This window comes from Lytechinus variegatus, chromosome 11, assembly GCF_018143015.1.
Source record: "Lytechinus variegatus isolate NC3 chromosome 11, Lvar_3.0, whole genome shotgun sequence".
Classification (NCBI taxonomy): domain Eukaryota; kingdom Metazoa; phylum Echinodermata; class Echinoidea; order Temnopleuroida; family Toxopneustidae; genus Lytechinus; species Lytechinus variegatus.
This window is the reverse complement of record NC_054750.1, coordinates 8,425,241-8,447,167: the sequence shown is the minus strand read 5'-3', so window position 1 is coordinate 8,447,167 and position 21,927 is coordinate 8,425,241. Positions and strand designations below refer to the sequence as shown.

The 21,927-nt window shown below is 36.0% G+C and overlaps 2 protein-coding genes across 3 annotated transcripts in view; both read right to left on the bottom strand.

Annotated features, from left to right (window-relative positions):
• Positions 1–819: 819 nt before the first annotated feature.
• Positions 820–16,971, bottom strand: LOC121423588 (FYN-binding protein 1-like). 2 transcript variants are annotated; one of them, XM_041618958.1, is made up of 5 exons: positions 16,917–16,971; positions 13,646–13,811; positions 11,412–11,486; positions 10,346–10,399; positions 820–1,173 (listed from the first exon to the last, which is right to left on the bottom strand). In XM_041618958.1, exons 2-5 carry the CDS (start codon positions 13,761–13,763, stop codon positions 1,130–1,132), a joined length of 291 nt encoding a protein of 96 aa, XP_041474892.1. In that variant the 5' UTR covers positions 13,764–13,811; positions 16,917–16,971; the 3' UTR covers positions 820–1,129. The 2 variants fall into 2 exon arrangements, with proteins under 2 accessions (XP_041474892.1, XP_041474893.1); XM_041618959.1 differs by lacking the exon at positions 10,346–10,399.
• A 14-nt stretch (positions 16,972–16,985) lies between these two features.
• LOC121424187 (pollen-specific leucine-rich repeat extensin-like protein 1) overlaps positions 16,986–21,927 on the bottom strand; it is a gene marked incomplete at its 3' end in the record, with an annotated part of 40,373 nt that continues 35,431 nt past the window's right edge. Inside the window, exons 5-8 of the mRNA XM_041619796.1 lie at positions 20,917–20,996; positions 19,046–19,257; positions 18,027–18,076; positions 16,986–17,112 (exon numbers count right to left, since the gene is read on the bottom strand). Of these exons, the coding sequence (XP_041475730.1) occupies positions 16,986–17,112; positions 18,027–18,076; positions 19,046–19,257; positions 20,917–20,996 (469 nt within the window). The remainder of the gene's footprint in view (positions 17,113–18,026; positions 18,077–19,045; positions 19,258–20,916; positions 20,997–21,927) is intronic.

The window sequence follows — 21,927 nt, the reverse complement described above, 5'->3', positions numbered from 1 at the left end:
TTTCATTTCCTCTTCCTGTCATCATGCTCCTTCTCCCCTTTCCCGTCCCCATTTTCAAGCAGCGGTTGCAAAATTGCCGACAAAAATCTAGATTACAGAAAAAAGCGACTTAGCTCACTTTACTCACAGCACTGTATTTTAACCTATCTATGCTGGTTATAGTAAAATTTGTTTACAAGTTGGAGTATGCACTATTAAAGTCTGTCCAATCTCTATAATGTATGGTATAATTCTCTAATCATAGTACAACAGTAAAAATCACACTATAGTCAAATTTCCGTGATATCTTTCAATGAAAATTACTGACCAGGATTTACAAAAAGCAAAACAAAATTCATGATAAAAAAGCAGAGATGCCTTTTTTATTAGTCAAGCTGGCATTCCATAGCACACTGCACACAAACTACGTTTTACAATGCAGTGTAAAATTCTTTCAAATCATTTCCAATTTAGGAACAACTGTCTCTGCGTACTTTATATAGATTGTATACACATATAACAATTATATATTTCTCTTTTTTTTCAGTGAAATGATCCATCATACATGTACCTCTGTTTAATAAATTTCAAAATTTCTTTTCAGTCTATGTTAATTGACAGTTTGCGCCTGAAGCTTGCAGTATATTGTATCAACTAAGTAGATTTGCCTTTACTAAAAAATTGAACGGTAGAAATGAAGATGGTCTCTTTCTCAAGACCATCACCTTGGAACGTCTAAGAAGGACATGAGGGTGCTATGCTACATGTAATTAAGTAAAGATATCTTCCCTGCAATTTTCTCATCTAATCAAAGCGAGGAAGTACATTGCATCAATTCAGCAGAGTTGGCTTTTGCAAATTAGTGGAACCGAAGATGTTCTCTACCTCATCATCTCAAAGGAATGTCTGAAAAGCAGTGAGGGCGCTATTCTCTTAAAATAAAGAATTTCTCCTGGACCTTGAAGTAAAACATTCCTTCATAGCTGCTTTTATAATGTATATATCAACTTAACACACCAAAGAAGTTCAATATCTCCTCATCAAAAGATCATGGCTGAGACAAACACTGGGGTGTCGATTTGTTCTTTGAAGTACAGATCATGGAAAGTTTGTTCAATTGATAGTTCACTTGATGAAGTTGGATGGTCCCTCAATTAACAGCATCATAGATGTTTTCTTCTTCCTCATCTTCACCTGCAGTAGGGAAAAACAAGAGGAAAGAAAAAAGTCATAACAATTAAAAAGGAAATCGTCAGTTTGGGGTGAATCTGAGGTAGAACTGTGCTACCTGAAATTATGTGTCTATGGATCTATGGCACTGACTGACTTCTATCGGGGGGGGGGGGGGGTTAAGAGACAGACAAATATAAAGGTGTTTCAAGCAGAGTACCAGCATGATGGGCTGAAAGAGACGTACAGTTTAAATGCTTAAAGTATGCAAATATCATTGCAAATGGCTGCAGCAAATAAAGCTGGACAAATATGAATATTACTCCTGAAGTCGGACAGTCACCCTGTTCGAAACGTCGAGTCTCTCTACTACTCATCATTTCTACTCGCCGACTCAAGCCAGCATCTCCTCATCAGCTCTACTACTCAAGCTGTTCTCACTCAACATTCCTTCTGGTTTACAGTCCTTTTCAGGACTATTTTCAAGAAAGAATACTCTACTCTCAAATCTCCACTTTCTCGCCTATCCATTTCTTCTCTTCTTCTATCCACTGTTTCTATAACACTCCACATGGTGTACCGTAAACCACATCAGCAAATATGAATATGTTACGAATTTTAAATAGGGGTTGTAATTTTGAAAATTAGCAATTATACATATAGGAAGATGCCACTGTTCACTGAAAATTTGATACAAGAGTGTGCCCCTTGGATAATTCATTTTTTAAACTGAAAAGTCTTCATTTGTTACTATTGTACATTTGCAACTACCTTTTTATCAGAAACTGAAAGTGTCGTACATCCACACATTGAAAGGGTGCATTTCATGTGGAAAAAAATATGTGGAGGCTGTAAGTGATTTGCCCTAAAAATATGTAATGAAATGAAAAGTACGACACCCCTAGGATTCATACATGAATCTTTGCTGGTTTTTTTTATAAGAAAAGGGATCAACTGTAGGATTTTCAATTCAAGAGATAGGAAGAGAAATACAACAATAATTTCAGAATAAAAGAAGAAAACTTGGACTTTAATCTAAATAGAATCAAGTGAAATGATAAAGCTAGCAATATTGTGGAGAAAATTTCACTACCTGCACATCGCACAAAAGGCACCTGTCTGCATGGTTCCATAAAATTTGCTCTGATGACAATTGCTCCACTATAAATGCCACACACTACTATTTAATGACCAACTTTAACCCTGGATTGAACACTCTACCCTACCCTAGCATAAAACACTATTGAAACCCCAATAATGCCCGGAGCAGGACCAAACGTTTTGTCACTGTAGTAGGGTGTTGTGTCCCAGTGGATTAGTCTTCTGACTTTGAAAAAGAGGGTTGTGGGCTCGAATCCCAGCCATGGCATAAATTTCTTCAGCAAGAAATTTATCAACATTGTGCTGCACTCAACCCAGGTGAGGTGAATGGGTACCCTGTAGGAAGAAATTCCTCGAATGCTTGAGCACTTAGCTGGGCAGCCCAGCTAAAGCCAGGGTAATAATAATAGCAGGGCCCGCTGGGAGAACAGTTTATTTTTCTATTAAGGGAATATACATATTTCTGGGCAGGGGCATCAGAAAATGTGGGACCTTTGCATGATTTGTATAAAATGTGGAAATCCCCCTAACATAGGCAACATTTTGGAAAACAATTTTTTTCATGGGGATAGATAGGGATATGCCCACGTTCCCCTTTCTTTAAGTTATAAGACAAACAAAATTATATTTGTATTTGGATATGATATATAAATGTTGTATTAATATTTTGAAAACATGTCAGATTCTATTACTATTATTGATTTTGTAATTTTCTCTCAGTCAGTATTTGTAATCAATAGATTATGAGTGTGTTTCCCCCTTTCAATGCAATGTGATATTGAAGGTAACATGCTCTCAAAGATGAATGCTGCCCTCACAGTCCCAAAACAACAATGCTTTCATTTTCTGCAAGCTTCATAATTATGAACAATTTAAAGGTTCTAGAGGCTGATGATGAGTGAACATTAGTCTCCAATTTTCATGGAAAGAAAAACATCCTATAGAAAAGCTACATTAATATTTCAATGCGTAATTTCTTAATTTACTATTGGTATTTTTCCTTACTGTATTCTTATTTTTCGATTTTACATTGTAACTTGAGTACTCTGCAAAGTGGATTTGATGCATTATGAAATCTAAACACAAATGAAATCTATCAAAGGCACACACATTACAAATAACACTTTTCATGTTTGGTGAAGAGGAGATTTATTTTTCTCTGTTATCCAGCTGTGATGACTGGTTAAACTGGGGGAGGGGCACACATCTCCCCCTTTCCTCTACTCTTACTAAAATTACAAGTTTGCCAATTAAGCTCATTTAATACTTCCCATTATGATGTAGCCTATATACAAATACCCTTCTATTGATTTATAAATACAAGGTTTAATAATTGAGCTCTTATAATCCCCTTGTCAAAGTAGTGCCACCCCCCCCCCCCCAATTACGGACCAACTTCCCTACCTTCCTTCTTCATTAGTAAAAGGAAGAGATTAATTAATTTTGAGATTAAAAATAGATGTCCGGTTTACTTTGATGGGTGACGAGTGTTTTCCTAATCGATTAGTGACTAACAGTAAGGGAAAACAGAGATCGGGGGGGGGGGGGGGTCGTAACATAATAAGAAATGCCTTTGTTACTGTAAGCAAGGTTCTATAATTGAGCCTGAAGTAGTAAATAGAGCTATCATTGAATAAGAGAAAATTTAGAATGCAATAGCTTTGTTCCTTTTTCATACAATATTTGAGATTGGTTTGCCCTTCTTAGACAATCTGAGCTATAGACCATTTGTTATAGTAATTTTTCTTTAAAGAAAACAACAACAGAGTATTAAATTGCAGATGTATTAATTGCACATGGTACATGTTCTTATCTGGACACAAAGAATGTGTAAATACTTGTAAAAAAGCAACCAAAGGACCAATGACTTTTAAGGTCCTCTCTGAGGGACCTGGTAGTGAAGATAAATAATGCCTTCCCAAAGGGCAATTACTGCCTGAATATAATAGGAATCGAACCCAGGTCACTAGATTTCAAAAGCATCGCTCTACCGACTAAGCTGTGATGCCTCTTGTGTCTATTTACTTCTGATTTTATTTTACTTTATTTTATTAACCAATTTGAAAACAATACATATGAATATAACATAATAGTTGATATGGCGTCTTGTTACTAGCTGCGGTGTTTTTTTTTACTGCCAGTCGTAAATCCACTAATCAAGCATAAATTCATACTTTCTACTCATCAGACAATGGTGTCAACTTAAAAAAATGACGTTCCATGGTATACCGCGCAAAGCAGAATACCACTTTTGAAGAAATACCCGACGTAATTCCCAAAACGAGAACCTTGAAAATTTGGGAATGGCTGCTGCACCGAGCACTAATGTGACTGATGCGGACCCCGACTCCAACCCACCAGACACTAGGCGCCCAAGGCACAGCTCGAACCACCCTACTACATCAGCCGAGTTTATGAGCTTCACGACTGAAATGAAAGGATTGTTTTCTGCTATAAACAAACAAATTATCGATCGGTTCGATTCAGTTATTGCTGAAATATCTGAATTTAAGCATGAAATGTGTGTGATTAATGATACTATATCTAACATAAACTCTGGTCTCAACGATGTCTCTGATCGTGGCAATTAAGGAGAAAATACCTGACTTTAATCACCAAAATGAAAAATATTAAGATATTGATGAGAAATGGATCCTTTAACCAACAAGCTCTGCTTTTACTTTTGGCTCCTCATATCCACATCTTTCATTTTCTTTCTTTCTTTAATTATCATTATTTTAGAACCAATTACAAGAATACATTATTGTACTTTTTTCTATTGTTATATTAGGTATACATTTCATATTTTATGATATTTATTTATGCTTATCTGTGATAATTTGTATTGTATAATATTAGTTATAGCTATGATAATTGCTTTGTATTGAGTTGTTGATTTTGTTGAAACTGTGAAATGTTTATATGAATAAACCTTGAACCTTGATAAAAAAATAATGTTGGATGGATCAACGTACTCAGCTGAGCCATTACAGCACAACTGTTCTGCCAAGGGGTCCAGCAATCTGATTAAAGACTAATGCCTGTACCTTAGAATACAGGTCAGGACACGGTAAAGGTGAATTACCTATTACAGATGTGCTCATTACAAGATGATGATTAGCACATGGTGAACAGGAGAGCATTTCATGACAAAAATAACAAGTCATTTTCTCGGGCAAGTGTTATAAGCTGCTAAAATCCTGCACCTGACTTGATCACAAACTGACCCAATCAATTTTCTGAAATACTTATCAATATTCATAAGAGGGACATTATAAATTATATGACAAATTCCTCCAATTAAAAATATAGCTATGATAATTACTTTTCTCTCTTTTTACCAAAACTGACTTTTCTCTTTAAACCTGATATAATAATAAGCGTGAGATAACAAAGCAATTTAGAAAGCTCCAAAGTCCTTGATGCTATGAGTTTCCCCTGTGTAAACAACCACAGAGATTGAATGGCAAGTACAGATATGTTGTTAAAGTTCAAGTATCATGACCTGTATAGAATTGCCTTTTTTGTTATAAACTTCCTCTTTTGTAAGTGATAAAATGGCTAATTCACAATTTCATTCAAAGTTACAGGGAATAATGAAATGATTCCAGAATTTATGAAAGAACCCCCCCCCCAATAAAAAAAAAGCAGAACAAGAACTAATTCCAATACACAGCATATAACTCTCACCTTTTGATTAGTAGCTTTTGAAATCTGCCAATTGTCAAATCCTTTGTACCATGGATTAAAAAAAAATCATTCAAAACAGATCCAGCAAAATATAACTTGCACATCATGTTTGTGCTTGTCAGACCCCGTCCACATATTATAATACATGATTCATAACTGATATAGAGTTTCAAATGATATATGAATATAGGGAGAAGGAAGGAAACAATTTCTAAATAGATGGGGAAAAATGATGATGAAAATCCATACTTTTATCATTTAAAATAGAACTCTGAAAAAGAAATACTTGGGCCCAGGAACCAATGTGCAGATTGATGTTGCTCTATCACTTAAATTGTTGAACCCCAAGCAGCATCTTAGAGCAACTCCCAACTTTTAAAGTCTTTTTGGCCTGACGCGGCCAGGGCTTGAACTCTTGACCTTCGGTTGGAGACGGATGCTCAACCAAATGAGCCAACACACATTTCACCAGTAAAAATAAAATGCTGAATGCCACCATGAATGACATGGAGGGAACTTGAACAAAAATGTATATTAATTATTGTTTGTCAACATCAAAGGGCTGATCATATTTAAGGAGGGTCTTAACATGATACTGGAATTTCTACTTGCAATTAAAGTCTTGGATACACAACTTCCAACCCTCATGAACCTTGAGATCATCAACCTCTAAACTTCTCGTCATGGGGGAATAGGCCTTCGCTCATTCAGGGCCGACCCTGTGGAATTCCCTTCCACAAAGTTTGAAAACAGAGATGTCAGTGACCACCATTACGAATTACCTAAGGACATACCTGTATAAGAGTGCTCTTTTTACATACATACATCCATTTATTCATTCTTTGTTGTACTTTGAACCGATTATGAGTTTTGTCTTCAATTTATTCTGAAGTGCTTTGAGCATTCAATTAATATGAAAAGTCTATAAAGCTTATGAATCATTTTTATTGTTATTTTCTGAGTGGTCTCTTTGAATTGATTAATTTCATGTCTGACTGAACTCTTTCATTCATTACTTTATCAAAAGAGGGGAGGGGGCTGAGACCATTCAAAAAACAAAACGTCATCCACTAAATCAGCTTGAGTAAAGTATTGAGAGAAATGAGAAGATTCAATCTTCTGGATTTCAGACAATCTCCATGAATTTGGAACTTGTGCTAAAATCTGCACTGAGACGTACAAAACACATAATATGCTAAAACGAAAATGAGAAAGAACAGATGAGGTGCACTCCACGTCATTATGAAATGAATCTAGAAAAAGGAAGTCCTAAAAATAACCCAAGGTGTAATAAAATCCCACAAATGGTATTACATGCTCCGTTTACTGTCATAAGCTGGTAAACAGATGAATCACTGAGCCCAGTGAGGACGGAACTCCCAGTCGCCTTCATTATGTGAACTGATATGACTTGAACGATAGCCAACCGAAAGTTCAAAAGTTTTCCCATTGCTGCAATCCCCCTTTCAGGAACTTTCTGTATCTCAGAACATTGCTATGTATATCCTTGAATACCACCCCCCCCCCTCCGCTTTTCCTCACTTTCTTTCTCATTTTCAATTTTTCTCACACGCTTTCTCTCCAGGATAAAATATGTCTGGGTGTAACATACCCTGTAAAGAGATGCCAGTCACTTTTAATTACAGGGCTTGAAAAGAAGCTAGAACAAGTTAAAAACCACATATGTATTGTACAACATTAAGCTTGAAATAGCCTGATAAGGGAAGCTGACATCGCCTGAAATGAGCCAAAAATACCTGAAGACTCTCTTTAATTGGAAAGGTGTGAAAGCCTTCTGCCTATGGTGAAAGCTATTTACAATGTAACATGACAAGTATGTTTCAATATGAGTTCATGAATGTTTGCATTGCTTTTATCATGAATGCTAAACACAGAAGCCATGATTTTTTTTTCAAAAGGATGGAAAACCCCATAAATAAATGTGTTTTAAAATGGACCCTAGCCCACTTGAGGAATAGTCAAATAGTCCAATTAATAATATCCAATTAAGCGCATAGGGACATATTTGGCAGTGATATGCGCTATGTAAGCATGTTGGTATTATTATTATAGTCTCCAAGCACAGACTCAAATTTGACGCTTGAACAGATTATAGGGTGAACATGGACTCTAAACTCTTCTGTCTTAATCAAATTGGTAGAAGCAGTCATGGTATAATCTTGTCTCTTACATTGGATCATGAAGAAACCAAGGGTAAGAGCCTGCAGACTACTTGAGGAATGCTTAGGAATATATGCAAAGCAAGATGGTTATGAAGAAGACCTAGTGGCTTTTCTTGTCATCATAAATCTGCCTCCACTACCGGGGGGGGGGGGGGGGGGGGTGGGGGGCACTTACATTGACGAGTAGATACCATGCGTGACCAATGGCAGTTTCACACGCCAACTTAAGGAGTGCATTTTCAGAACATGGGAAATACGTGTTTAGGGTGCATTTCAAGACCCCATGCATGGTCACGCATGGTATCCACTCCTCAATGGAAGTGCCCCCCCTCCCCGGCTTCATTACAATGTGTATGACCCGGGCTATGTATGAGACATTAAGGAGATTATCTTTCTTAGAGGCATTAGGAGCACAGATTACTTGAATTTGTTTTCTGACAATTCATTTTTACAAATTCTTGTACAAACGTCCAGAGGAAGCTTGAACAGCTTATTGCATAAAATCAATGGACATTCTTATTTTTTTTAGATGGGGGGGTCAATTTCCCAAATACATAAAGAAATGAATAGAGAAGGTTAATACTGTCAGCAATAAAACAAATACTGAAAGTAAATCAGACAAGTCTTTAAAGAGGAATCAGGGAAGCCATAATGAAAAAAAGGTCTTAAAACCAGAGCTGCCAACCTGAAAAAGAACATTTCAGTATTTCTAAAGTTGAAAATCAGTATTTTGATGAGGAAATCAGTATTTTTAAAAAATACCATAGGACAACACATAAAGCTGTAACTTTAGAAATCAGTATTTTACATTAAACTCTCAGTATTTTTCTCACTTTTCAGTACTAAATACTGAAATACAGTACTACTTGGCAGCTCTGTAAAACATTCATACTTCTCAATTCAGATTTTAGGGATTTTACAATTTCATTCCTTTGCGAAACTATCTTGTCCTTGTTTTAAGCACTTTGGGACATTCTGAGAAAAGCTCAGTACGTGAATAACAATACAGAGAAATTGATAATAAAGACGTATTTCATCAATTTGATTATTCTTCATGATAACAAAATAAAAATAACAACCATACACATAAGGATAATAACCATCACCAAATCCACCTTCACAATTTACAGTGTGTAAGCCCCAATATATTTGAGCTCAGAAAAAGGGTAAACAAAGGTTAAATATAAAAGAGAAAAATTGCAGACATCGAAGAACAGAAGAAGACTCAACAGCAAGCATTCTAGAAATGACAAGATAAAGCACATTTTTGTAGCAAATATTTGATGAGGTCATCATGAATGTCTTTTTCAATATTTCTGCTGATATACAATGAAGACTGAAAAGATACATTTTAGTTCAGAAACACACCATAACACATAGAATTATTTAGTAAACCACAAAATGACTTTTTTTTAAAAGAGATTCACAACATCAAGCCAATCATTTAAGAGTCAAGAAAGAAGAATGAGGAGAAGAATAGAAAGCAAAGAAAGAAAATAATTCATTAGACCCAAGAAAAAAGTCAATAATACTTTGTATGCTGTAGTGTGCAATACAGTGCCACATAATATTTTAAATATTGGTATATAAAGGCCACCGCACACCTTACGGCCCGACTGGTCTGTGACTGGCTTGTGACTGAGTGAGGGGAGATGTGACGTCATAGCTCTTGTCAGCTTCAGAGTCGCAGACCGGTCAGAGACAATTCACAAGGAAAATCGTAAGGATTTGACATGTCAAATTCTTATGACTGGATCGCAAGCTCATTCCAACTTCCAGCCAATCAGACAGCAGAGTTGCATGACGCGTATATGATAAACAACACGCACACGCAGAAGTAAGCGCACTTCCTCAGTTGCTATGGCAAAATGCAAAAAGCACATGCGTGAGTCGCAGATCGAATCGCAAGGTGTGCGGTGTCGAGGCTTGTGACTGCCTTGCGATTCATTTCATCTCACTCAGTCACAAGCCAGTCGCAGACCAGTCAAGTCGTAAGGTGTTCGGTGGCCTTAACAGAAGGAAATACCATAGAGCAAGAGAGTACATCATTCATAGGGAAAGGGAATACTTTATTCATATAAGGAGAAAAGTCTGACCAGCTAATCAAGTGAGGATACATAGATTTCCCAGGAAAAGACTGATATTTGCATATGATACAGAAATACAATGAAATTCAGGATAAAGCTGTGGAAATGATTATTTCAACTCAGCTAAATACTCACTTTCCAATGTTTCAATTGGTTCAACAATTTCCGGCGTTTCTGATTTTTTTTCTTCTGGAATTTGAGAATATGATTTTACCAAAAACAAACAGATATGTAAGAAACTTCATGATACCCATCATATAGTCCCCATTCTCTGATGGGCGAGAAGACAAATTTAAGATTATAATAAATGACTCAATGTGGAAATAAATCATGTAATTATGGTAAATTGCCAATTTGTCTACTGCAAACATGTCCACTCACCAGATGGTCTACTATTATTTGGTCTAATGCCATTCCGTCCATCAACATTTCGTCTAACAACCATTTGGTCCAATCATCACTTTGTCTAATCACCATTTGGTCTATGACCACTTCGTCTCATAACCACTTTGTCTAATATCCATTTCATTTTCAATCATTTTGCACAGTTATCGCTTTATCAAATTAAACCAAATGGTATATGGACTAAATGGCTATTGGACCAACTGGTTATTAGACAAAATGGTAAGTGGACAAATTGGCAATTATATCATTTGCTTAGAATCTTATAAAAAGTAGAATTGAAAATTAATTTTCCTGCAAGTATCTACATAGCAGGTGAATGAAATTCAGTTACTTCAATTACAGAGACAACATAATGTCATGGTCGAACCAACGAAGCCAACCGAGACGGACATCTAGAATATTCTAATAGCTTTGATCAGTTTAGAGTCAGCTTTGATGTTTCTGGTGATTCCTAACATTCCTTTATTTTAATATAAAGACCAAAGTAAAATTGTTATTCAATCCAATTCATGATTGGGCAATTCCATAAAGTATGTACATCCAACCCCCACATGGGACCTTCTCGAAATGTATTGTCTCTATTGCAAGTTCATACCAGCTGCCAGAAATGCTCTCATGCAATGATCTTGAATTATTGTGACTTGAGCATTTCATAAAGTTAAGTAAGAATGGTGTCAAAAGTCCAAAAAGATTATCAATTAATGGCATTGCTGAATTGTTTCATTAAAGGGTATGTACATCAAGACTAATACACCAGCACAGTTCCCTAGTGAGGACCAACCCCGTTCGTACTCACCAGCCATGACATCATCATAGACCTCTCCGGCATCAAAACCTTCTAGTCTCACAAACTGATGATCCACGTAACCATCTACATAAAAAAATTCATAAAAATCATAAACAATGACAGAGGAGTTTTAGATTAACAGGATTACTCAAGTTGAGATGTACTTTAAGCCTCATTGCCTTATAATAGTGAGACAAATTGCCTCACATCCACAGTCACCAACCTGTGGAAGAGTAAATTATCATTCTGTATCTCCAAATTGTTTTTCTGATAAAATCAACTATAAATTCAATCTTTTTTACAGTAGAGTCAAGCCTATAGATGTATATGCCCTCTAGTCGCCTGTATAAAAGAACCCAAATGTGATTTCCCTATAATAAAATTCCCTGGGGGTACTTAGATTTGGTTTGGTTATCACCCAAACTTGGAGAATATGGGGCCAGTATCTAACGGTTTAAGGCCAGTATCTAAAAATTAGGGCCATGCTTAGGGATTTTCCAGCATAAAACCATACCCACATGTTTAGGGATTTCTTCAAAAGAAGCGACCCATTCCAGTGGCACATCCTGTGTGCTTTATTTCATGAGGACCCCCCCCCCCCGGGAAAATTTCCCCACTGAAACATGTGGTACAGGAACCTTTCTACATAGACCACCAGCATATATAAACCACCTTCTGGGCCCTATCTTACAAAGAGTTACGATTGATCCAATCAATCGCAACTCTATGGAAATCTATCAGTGTAATAATTTTTTCTACAGGAAATTTGCACAATGTCCTATGTAAACAAAGGCGAACACACCACATTTTCAAGAAAACAATGAATGTATGAATATACAGTACATCATATCTAGAAATAAATTTGGAAAAAAACATGCATAATGTTGATGTTGCTGGCTTTCCATAATTGAGATTGGTTGGATCAATCGCAACTCTTTGTAAGACAGGGCCCCAGGTCTCCCTTAGGTGGCCTTTATATGAGGTTTCACTACACCAGAAAATCAAAGGTTCTTAGAAATATACAGTGCGTCCCACAAAAAACGAAACCGAGATTTATTGATGATTTATCATAACTTAATCACAAATACAATAGACAAATGACCTATCATTTTAAAGGTTAGAATCTCCTCTTTCATCTGAAACTACTTAGATTATTTCCCATTCATGCATGAGTGAGCAAAAAAAATTTGAAAAGGGGATACCAAAAAGTCACTTGGCGGGCCGTATCTGGGTTTTAAAAAGTAAACCACATTTTCAAAAAATTCAATATCTGCTCTTGAATTTGATACCTCAATTACAGAAAATGGTCAAGAAATAACAAAGTTCTGTTTATTTGAAATAAGGCTTGAATTTCATAAAATTAAGAGGTTTTACAGGCTAGCGTTCAAACTCACTCGACACTCCGTTTTGTTGACGATCAGCCATGCATTAAGTCTTTTGTTACCGTGCGATAGCTTCTGTGGGAAACCGGTGAAAACACATTTATTTAAAGAGAAATTCCAGTAGTTGCAGTTAACACTGATTTCATGAGAAAGTCTGTAGAACAAGGCTTAATTGCCAGTATATCATCGAGGATCTAGATCTGGTACAGTTACATTAACTGGACTTTGTGAAATCTTGAAATCTACGCTGAAAAATGTTCACACCGAAAATACCCTACACAGATAAGCGCACATGGGACAATGTATAATTATTGCTTAGGGCGTCGGGCCCGACGCCCTACCCGAATCCCGTGCTTATTTGCTGATTTCTCAGCAATTACACAATTTCTTCCAGAATCCTTTGGCACATGCGTTTTATTTATACAAACAGACACTTTAGTGGTCATTTCATTGGATTCTGTACGAACTCATTTTGATATCGTTACCAAAACTAGCATTTACCTTTAATGAAATTATGGAAATACAAGCATTGTTTCGAGGGATCATAACTTTTTTACTTCTTGATCATTTTCTGTGATTAAGGTATCAAATAAAAGAGCAGATATTGAACTTTTTAGTCATGTGATTTTCTTTTTTAAATTCAGATACCCCCGCCAAATGAGTTTTTGTCATCCTTTCTTCGAATTGTTTTTGCTTACTCATGCGTGAATGAGGAATAATCTAAGTAATACCAGATGAAAGAGGAGATCCTAAGCTTTACATTGGTAGGTCATTTGTCTATTTTATTTATGATCAAGTTATGATAAATCATCGCTAAGTCTCGGTTTCGTTTTTTTTTCTGGGATGCACTGTATAACTTACAATGTCCGCCTGGGTTCCTAGCCAGCCACTTCCCAGGGGGATTTCCCTCTTTCCTGAGGATTTCAATCTTCTCTCCGATCTGACATTGCAGCCCATACTTCTCATACTCAGCATCCATGGCCTCCAGGACGATGCCCTCATCGATGATGTTGATGTCACCCTTGATCTAGGATGGAGAGAGATAGACGGAGAGAAACAGAGATAGACGAGAGACAGGGCAAGACAGGGAGAGACAGAGATAGAAGAGATACAGAGAAAGACAGGGAGAGACAGAGAGACAGAGAAAGACAGAGAGAAACAGAAAGAGGAGAGACAGAGCGAGGTAGAGACAGACAAAAGAGAGAGAAAGAGATAGGAATAGATAGGGTGTTGATTGCCAAAGTCACATTACTTGAAAAATTTGCAATATGCTGCACCACAAGAAATGGACAGAATGCCAAGCTTAATTTGCTAATTTCTCAGCAATTACACAGTATCTACCAGGTTCATTTGATACACATTTTTAAACTAACAAATACGTCAGTGGTCCTTTTATTTAATTTGGTTCAAATTAATTTCTAGATTGTCATCATAACTGGCAAGTACAATAATGCATAAAATATCATCTAAACATTCCCAATAATATATATTTGTTCTTAATGTTCCTCTTTCATTTCTAATTTCTGGATTGTTATCACAAATGGCATATAATATAATGCATAAAATATCATCTAAACATTCTCAATGATATATATTTTCTCTTTAGGACTGTTCCTCTTTCATGCTTCCATATCTCTCATCTGAAATAAATTCCAATCTTCCTAGATTGCTTCAGATTATCGGATACATATCACTTTGTAAACTTCCCTCTGTAACACGAGTTGTTTTGATTATCAAGTACTCTTGAAGAGGATCACAAGCATTAGAAGTTTCTTATTTCAATTTATCGAAGATATCTACATACCTGTGGGTGTTCATTTCATATCACTTTTAAAGGACAAGTCCACCCCAACAAAAACTTGATTTGAATAAAAAGAGAAAAATTCAACAAGCACAACACTGAAAATTTCATCAAAATCGGATGTAAAATAAGAAAGTTATGGCATTTTAAAGTTTCGCTTATTTTCAACAAAATAGTTATATGAACGAGCCAGTTACATCCAAATGAGAGAGTTGATGACATCACCCACTCACTATTTCTTTTGTATTTTATTATATGAAATATGAAATATTTTGATTTTCTCGTCATTGTCATGTAAAATGAAGTTTCATTCCTCCCTAAACACGTGGAATTCCATTATTTTAACATTTTGTGCTTCAGGCAAGGAGGTCCTAATTGTCAAATTCGTAAAAATTGAAATATTGTATAATTCAAACAATAAAAAACAAAAGAAATAGTGAGTTAGTGACATCATCGACTCTCTCATTTGGATGGAACTGGCTCGTTCATATAACTATTTTGTTAAAAATAAGCGAAACTTTGAAATGTCATAACTTTCTTATTTTACATCCGATTTTGATGAAATTTTCAGCATTGTGCTTGTCTGATTTTTCTCTATTGATTCAAATCAACATTTTTCTAAGGTGTACTTGACCTTTAAATGTCATTTCTAAGCTTGTATTAAAAAAAAATATACCAATTAATTACGAATGTGAAACTGATTTCAGGCTTATTTGCTCCTTGCGACAGAAAGTAAAAAATGAATTTTCCCAAAGCAAAGTTTGATTTGTCATTTGATTTTCATAAACACTTCCTCATATGCAAACAAGCTTGGTTATTTTCCATGAGAAATGGCCCGGTCCTCTACTGTCTTTCAAGAAATGAGGCAGATCTGTTTGTTGCATCCCTTTAAATAACATTCTGACAGAAATATAAAGCAGAGCTCCATGACATTAAAGGGATGGTCCAGGCTGAAAATATTTATATCTTAATACACAGAGTAGAATTCACTGAGCAAAACGCCAAAAATTTCATCAAAATCGGATAACAAATAATAAAGTTATTGAAGTTTAAAGTTTAGCAATATTTTGTGAAAACAGTCGTCATGAATATTCATTAGGCGAGCTGATGATGTCACATCTCCACTTTCCGTTTTCTTATGTTATAACATAAAATCATATTTTTTCATTATTTTATATTATATATGAATAATGTGTCTCCCTTATAATGAAATAAGTTGCAGCAATAAATATCTAATGCACTAAATCAGTTGTCAATCCAATTTTTCTAGTTCTTGGAGGAAAAAATTTGAATAAACCTAATTTCATATAATAAAATACAAAAGAACAAGTGGAGATGTGACATCATCAGCCCACCTAAGGAATATTCATGACGACTGTTTTTACAAAATATTACTAAACTTTAAAATTCAATAACTTTGTTATTTGTTGTCCGATTTTGACAAAATTTTTCTGCATTTTTCTCAGTGAATTGTACTCTATTTATTAAAGCCTGTGTATAGCTTTGGTAAAGGGTCAATAATGTGATTGATAATCGAATATCATCTAATATGACAGTCTTACTGAAGCGTAGAAACCGTTAAGATATTTTTCCAACTGCACTTCTCTGAGAAAATTTCAAATATTCAAATCTTGGATATATAGCGCCCTCTCTCGGCGATGCTTGTTTTAAATTAAAAAAATGGGCATTCAAGCACTTATCTTATAAATTTAGTGATTAGATATCCAAAAGTTACAGACAAAGAACATATCTTGAAAGTTTCAGCCCATTCCATGATTTGGAATAGGATTTAATTGAAAGACAAAAACACACAGATATTTTAATTTGATCGGGTGACCCGATCAAGTTAAATTTCCATGTAAAATCGCAAAATTTATCCTGTAAAACACATTTTCATTTCATATCCTCCACATCATAACTGTTATAGGGCATATCCATTCATATTAGCTAGCAATGAATTGGAATAGTGATAGGTGCATTTTGGTGGATTTACCAAAACTATACACAAGCTATAAGCTATACATAATTTCAGCCTGGACCACCCCTTTAAACATTGATCATGAAGCTGGTACTTACAATTGATTGCATTGATTATATTGTGCATGATCAATTGTAAAAACTAGCCCCACAAATAGCAATTTACTATTAAAGGAAGAGCTCAATTTATCATTTCACAATATCATATCAGTTGTCCTGATAATTCAATTAGTGTCCTACTATATTCCTGGATCTGATATTTAATCATAATCAATTATTGACCAAAAACTCCCCCCCCCAAAAAAAAAAATCATCATAATCCTTTCAGATCTGTACAAAATAGTTCATACTTACATTGAATCTTTTCCTCAAATCTCTCTCCTCTTTCTCCTTCTTCTTTTTTTCTTCCTTTTCCTTCTTTTTCCTCTTCTCTTCCTCCTTCTTCTGTTGTTTCTCTTGTTCTTTTCTCAGTCTTTCCTCCTCCTTTCTCCTCTTCTCTTCTTGTTTTCTTTGTTCTTCCTTCTGTTGGGCAAGATCTGCCTCTTCTCTCCTATAAAAGAATAAAGGTCACATCCACAGCTACAATTAAGATGAATAATTATCCACTGTTCATATAAGTTCATTGACCCTAAATTACATTTTACCTTGATCATGTGACCTGACACTTGTGCAAAATGGTCTGTGATACTTGATTACCCTTGGATTGGTTTTATTCATGATTAAAGATACATAAAATATAAACAAAATATTGTGTGATCAAATGATCATACAGTATATAGCAATATCAAAACATAACAATGAATGTCATACAAAATATTTTAGGGATAACCTGTTTCAGATATAAATAGCTATTATCTACTCATCTATGCCAAAGTTCCATGCAATAGATTGATTTACTTTTGAGTTATAATACCATTTTAAAACTTCTTAACCTTGTTTAAGATCTCAATGTTGTTGTATGAATCTCAGTGATACAACACTGTATTGTGTTTCAACAAACCAAGCTTTCATCTTGTGTAGCAGCAGCATCTTTGTATTATGTACTTATTTACAGAGCCGTGGTGTAGTGGTTCTGACTCTCGCCTTGTAAACAGAGGGTCGTGTGTTCGAATCCCACCGCGGTCTAGCGCCCTTTGGCAAGGCGTTAATCCACACTTTGCCACTCTCGACCCAGGTGCTAAACGGGTACCCGGTAGGATGCGAAAGATATTGTGTGTTTGATTTTGCCAGCGCCATAATTAGGCTGCGATGAATGCAAGGAATGCTCCCCAGGAAGTGGAAATTGTGCACTTTTCGTGCGGGATTGAAATGAATCCAATGACCGGGGTAATAATATGCTGTAACGCGCTTTGGGCCATTCTGGGAAAAGCGCTTTATAAAAATTGGTTATTATTATTATTTACACTGCATTTAAATTTATGACATTGTGAACATTAATAAATAAATGAATGCATAAATAAATACCTTTCTTCATCTACATCCAATGCTTCATATAATTCATCCTGCTCTCCATCCTGGCATCAATGAAATAAAGAACAAGTATAGTAAAGATGAATGACAAGGGGAAAAAATAAATTGATACCCTTTTCATAAACCATAAACTATCCTCCAATTAGCCGCCTAAGTAAGAGTAATGCGGATAATTCAATAAAAATTGCGTTCATAAACTCCGAAAATAAGCCGCATTATTTTTATGAGCGCCCGTCCTGAAAAGGCGGATAATCGCCATGACAACTGGACACGCCCCCTCCGATGCAGTTGTGTTGGAAAAAGGTGACCTTGTGACCGCACCATGGCAATTATCCGCATTATTTGGAAATGCGTTCATAAACTCAAAATCTTATCCCGATGCCGCTATTATGCGGATAATAGCAGCATCAGAGTAATGCGGATAACTCTTGTCCTCCTCCAATTTTACGACCAAATTATGCTGCTATTAGCCGCCTAATTCATAGTAATTGGGTTTATGAAAGGGGTATGAGACAATAGAAATACTGTATAAGCTGTTATTTTCGCGATTATTGTATTATCACGGATTTCACGAATTGCTGAGTGGCCACAAAGTTAACAAACCACGAATATACCCAACAGTAAAGCTTTGCTATTGCAAACATCCTGTGTGGTGAAAAATTGAGATATGCACATATGTACAAAAATAAGGTTGAGAAGGTTCAGTTAGTAATTCCTAACACTTTTATCAATAATTATTCACCCACTGTAATATCAAAATCTATTTTCCTATATAAAATTACAGAAAATTGTTCATACAAATGGTAATACATGGGTTAAACTAACATTTTCCCTAAAAATAGGAATATCCATAACTTAAAGGAACAGTCGGCATGTATGCCAAAAATTTCTGTAATTTCTGATCGTCAAGACAGTCAGAATAAGATTTTTCTTATTTAATAACTGTCAGAATATCAACCAAGGTTCAAAGACAATAACAAAACTGAGGAAATCCTTGAGACGAACATACTCACCGCCTCTACGTCATCGTAGATATCTGGCTCCTCTAACCCGGAGCCACTATGCTCCGCTGACCTTGGAGGGAATGAGACATTGGATCCGCCACTGCCATGGAGGGCAGGAATGCTGTGGATGGAGGGGAGGGGTGGTGCACTATTAGACCCCGCCCCTGTCACAGTCAATATAGGGGCAGGATGTGATGGTGGTGGTGGTATTGTTAGCGGAGCTATTGAGAGAATTCAAAAAAATAAAAATTAAAAACTCCTTTTACTAGATTAGGAATTTAAGTTCATGAAGTGAAACAACAAAATAAATGTGACACATGCAGTTACCCAGTTACCTCTAATCTATATTAAATGAACTTCCTCATATAGAAAAACAAACAATTAACTATTTTAGTAATGCATAAGGAACTAAAGAATGTTATTGATTCTTGCAAGATGCGTACAATCTATTAATATCTAGCTATAACAATGATTTCCCCCAAATAGTTAGATGTTTATTTCCTTGAACCAGAACTTTCCAGTTTCCGTCACAAAACAAGGATATCTGAAAAACATTTTTCCTGTTTATCAAATTTTCATTTTTTTTCTACAAAAGATCAGGGCCTAAATATCACCAGATATTTGTACTATATGGCCTATAAAATTAGGTAATAACTAACCTTACTTATTTCAGTCTTAGGAGTACGGGCCCAAATATTGAAATAAGTCAAGATAGACCCAGTTTCATAAAGTTTGTCATCAATGAAAATAATAATAGACAGTTCTTGTAGAGCACATAACACATTATAAATAACGTCGCTATGCGCTTCCAAAGGACTTGGATATCAATGATAACTATGATAATGTACAAGCAATTGAAATACCAGCTGAATGATAATGATTTTGGAAAGTAAAGGCTTGCTAAGAAAGCTTACTGGGTGTAACTAAAAAAGTAGTTTCTACAAGAATGATTTTGAGTCAACTTCTTTCTGTTGGAAATGATTTGAATTATAAATCTGAATTTGAATACACCACTGATATCCTTAAATTTGATTGGCTAATAGAATAGTTGTCATAAAATGTGTATTATAGTAACCAATACATTTTAACTCTTCATGCGTTACGTTCGCATTATTGCACATCCGTAGGCGTGTTTCGTTCGCATTTTTGCACAACCACACATTTCCCATAGACGTCCCCTGTCCCATTGTTTTTCGAACAATTGCATGCCTTGGAGCGTGCCTAGCTACAATGTATAACCTGGCGTGTTTGTATACCGCAAAGGTGTGCCGATCGATCGATCGCGCGTGCGACATTAGTTTAGCGTTCAACGGATTATCGCAGTTTACAAATTACAGAATCGTTGAGTTTTCCCAAAAAATCAATACATCCTGATTACAGCCAGGAAGTTCATTGAAAAAAAGAGGATAAAATCAATAAAACCCTCCTCACAAACAATACCATGGCCAGGTTTATTGTTAGGAGTCTGTGACTCATGGCACGAATGTGAATGAGACCCTAAAATAATGCAACACACAAGGGGTTTACAGGTGAACGCATGAAGAGTTAAGAAACCCATGGCTAATTTAAATGTCTTTTATAATAATAATATAGGGTATTTATATTATATTTACATATCCACCTTGTTAGGTGCTCAAGGTGCTCCTATATTACCCGGCTAAGCTAGGCGTTCATAGCGCACACAACTTTTTAAGGAATTACTTCCTACCGGTACCCATTTACTTCACCTGGGTTGAGTGCAGCACATTGTGGATCAATTTCTGGCTGAAGGAAATTACGCCATGGCTGGGATTCGAACCCACGACCCTCTGTTTCAAAGTCCGAAGACTAATACACTGGGCCACAACGTTCCACATATCTCTTTATCTCTTTTTTTTTACCTGTTCCTGATTCAGCATCATCGTATATGTCATCAGCATCTGCGGGTATGTTTTCTTCTTCATCAGAATCCATGGTCTCACTGGAAAGAAAAAGATCAGATTAATTTATTTTATTACGAAAGTGATGAATCCATAATTTAAATAGACACGAAATACTCCGAAAATTTGCTTTCATCAGAATCCATGGTCTCACTGGAAAGAAAAAGATCAGATTAATTTATTTTTTACGAAAGTGATGAATCCATAATTTATTGTTCGAAATAGACATGAAATGAAATACTCCGAAAATTTGCTTTGCCCAATTGATCGTGGGCCCGGCAGCCAGTGTGCAGCCCCAGATCGACGAGGCTCTATCCCTTTAATTGTTGAACGCCAAACAGGGTAGCAGCAGCTCCCATCTTTTGACGTGTTTTGGTCTGACGCGGCCGGGGTTTGAACCCCCGACCTCCCAGTTGTGAGACGGACGCTCTACAAACTGAGCCGACACATCGGTTGGCAAAGCCATCAGAGAGCATGTTGGTCTTCCGTCCAGCCCTAGAAATATAGCATGACCACAATTTCAAATATAAATGAAAATTTTGTTATTAACTAGTATAAGTTGATGCCTGGCTGGCATATGGGCATTCAAATTAACATATACTAGTAACATATACGCCATTTCCAATTCCTGTGCGACATGAAAGCGTTAACTCTCACACACACTGTATATTTTGCTTTGGCTAGTGCCCTTACACAGCAAAAACTGTGGCGTTAACTGGAGTACATAGAGGACCAAACCAGTTATTTTACACCGGTGTTAAATTGGTGGTGTTAGTTTTACACCTATAGGTGTTATTACAACACCTATGGTTGTTACATTTACACTCTTTGGTGTTATGTTCAATCTCTAGGGTGTTATTTTAACACCTCAGGGTGTGGTCCTCCATTAACACCAATTGGTGTCAGTTTTAACACCACAGTTTTTACAGTGTATGTTAGCTACATAGGAATTGAAAATCATCGCACACATGC

What these genes read in the sequence shown, in the direction of transcription:
- LOC121423588 (XM_041618958.1), bottom strand. Translation starts at nt 13,763, where the DNA reads ATGGATGCTGAGTATGAGAAGTATGGGCTGCAATGTCAGATCGGAGAG. An exon ending in TAGGAACCCAGGCGGACATT is followed by an intron (nt 11,487 to 13,645) that starts GTAAGTTATACA and finishes TTTTTTATGTAG; the next exon opens with ATGGTTACGTGGATCATCAG. An exon ending in ACCAATTGAAACATTGGAAA is followed by an intron (nt 1,174 to 10,345) that starts GTGAGTATTTAG and finishes TCCCTACTGCAG; the next exon opens with GTGAAGATGAGGAAGAAGAA.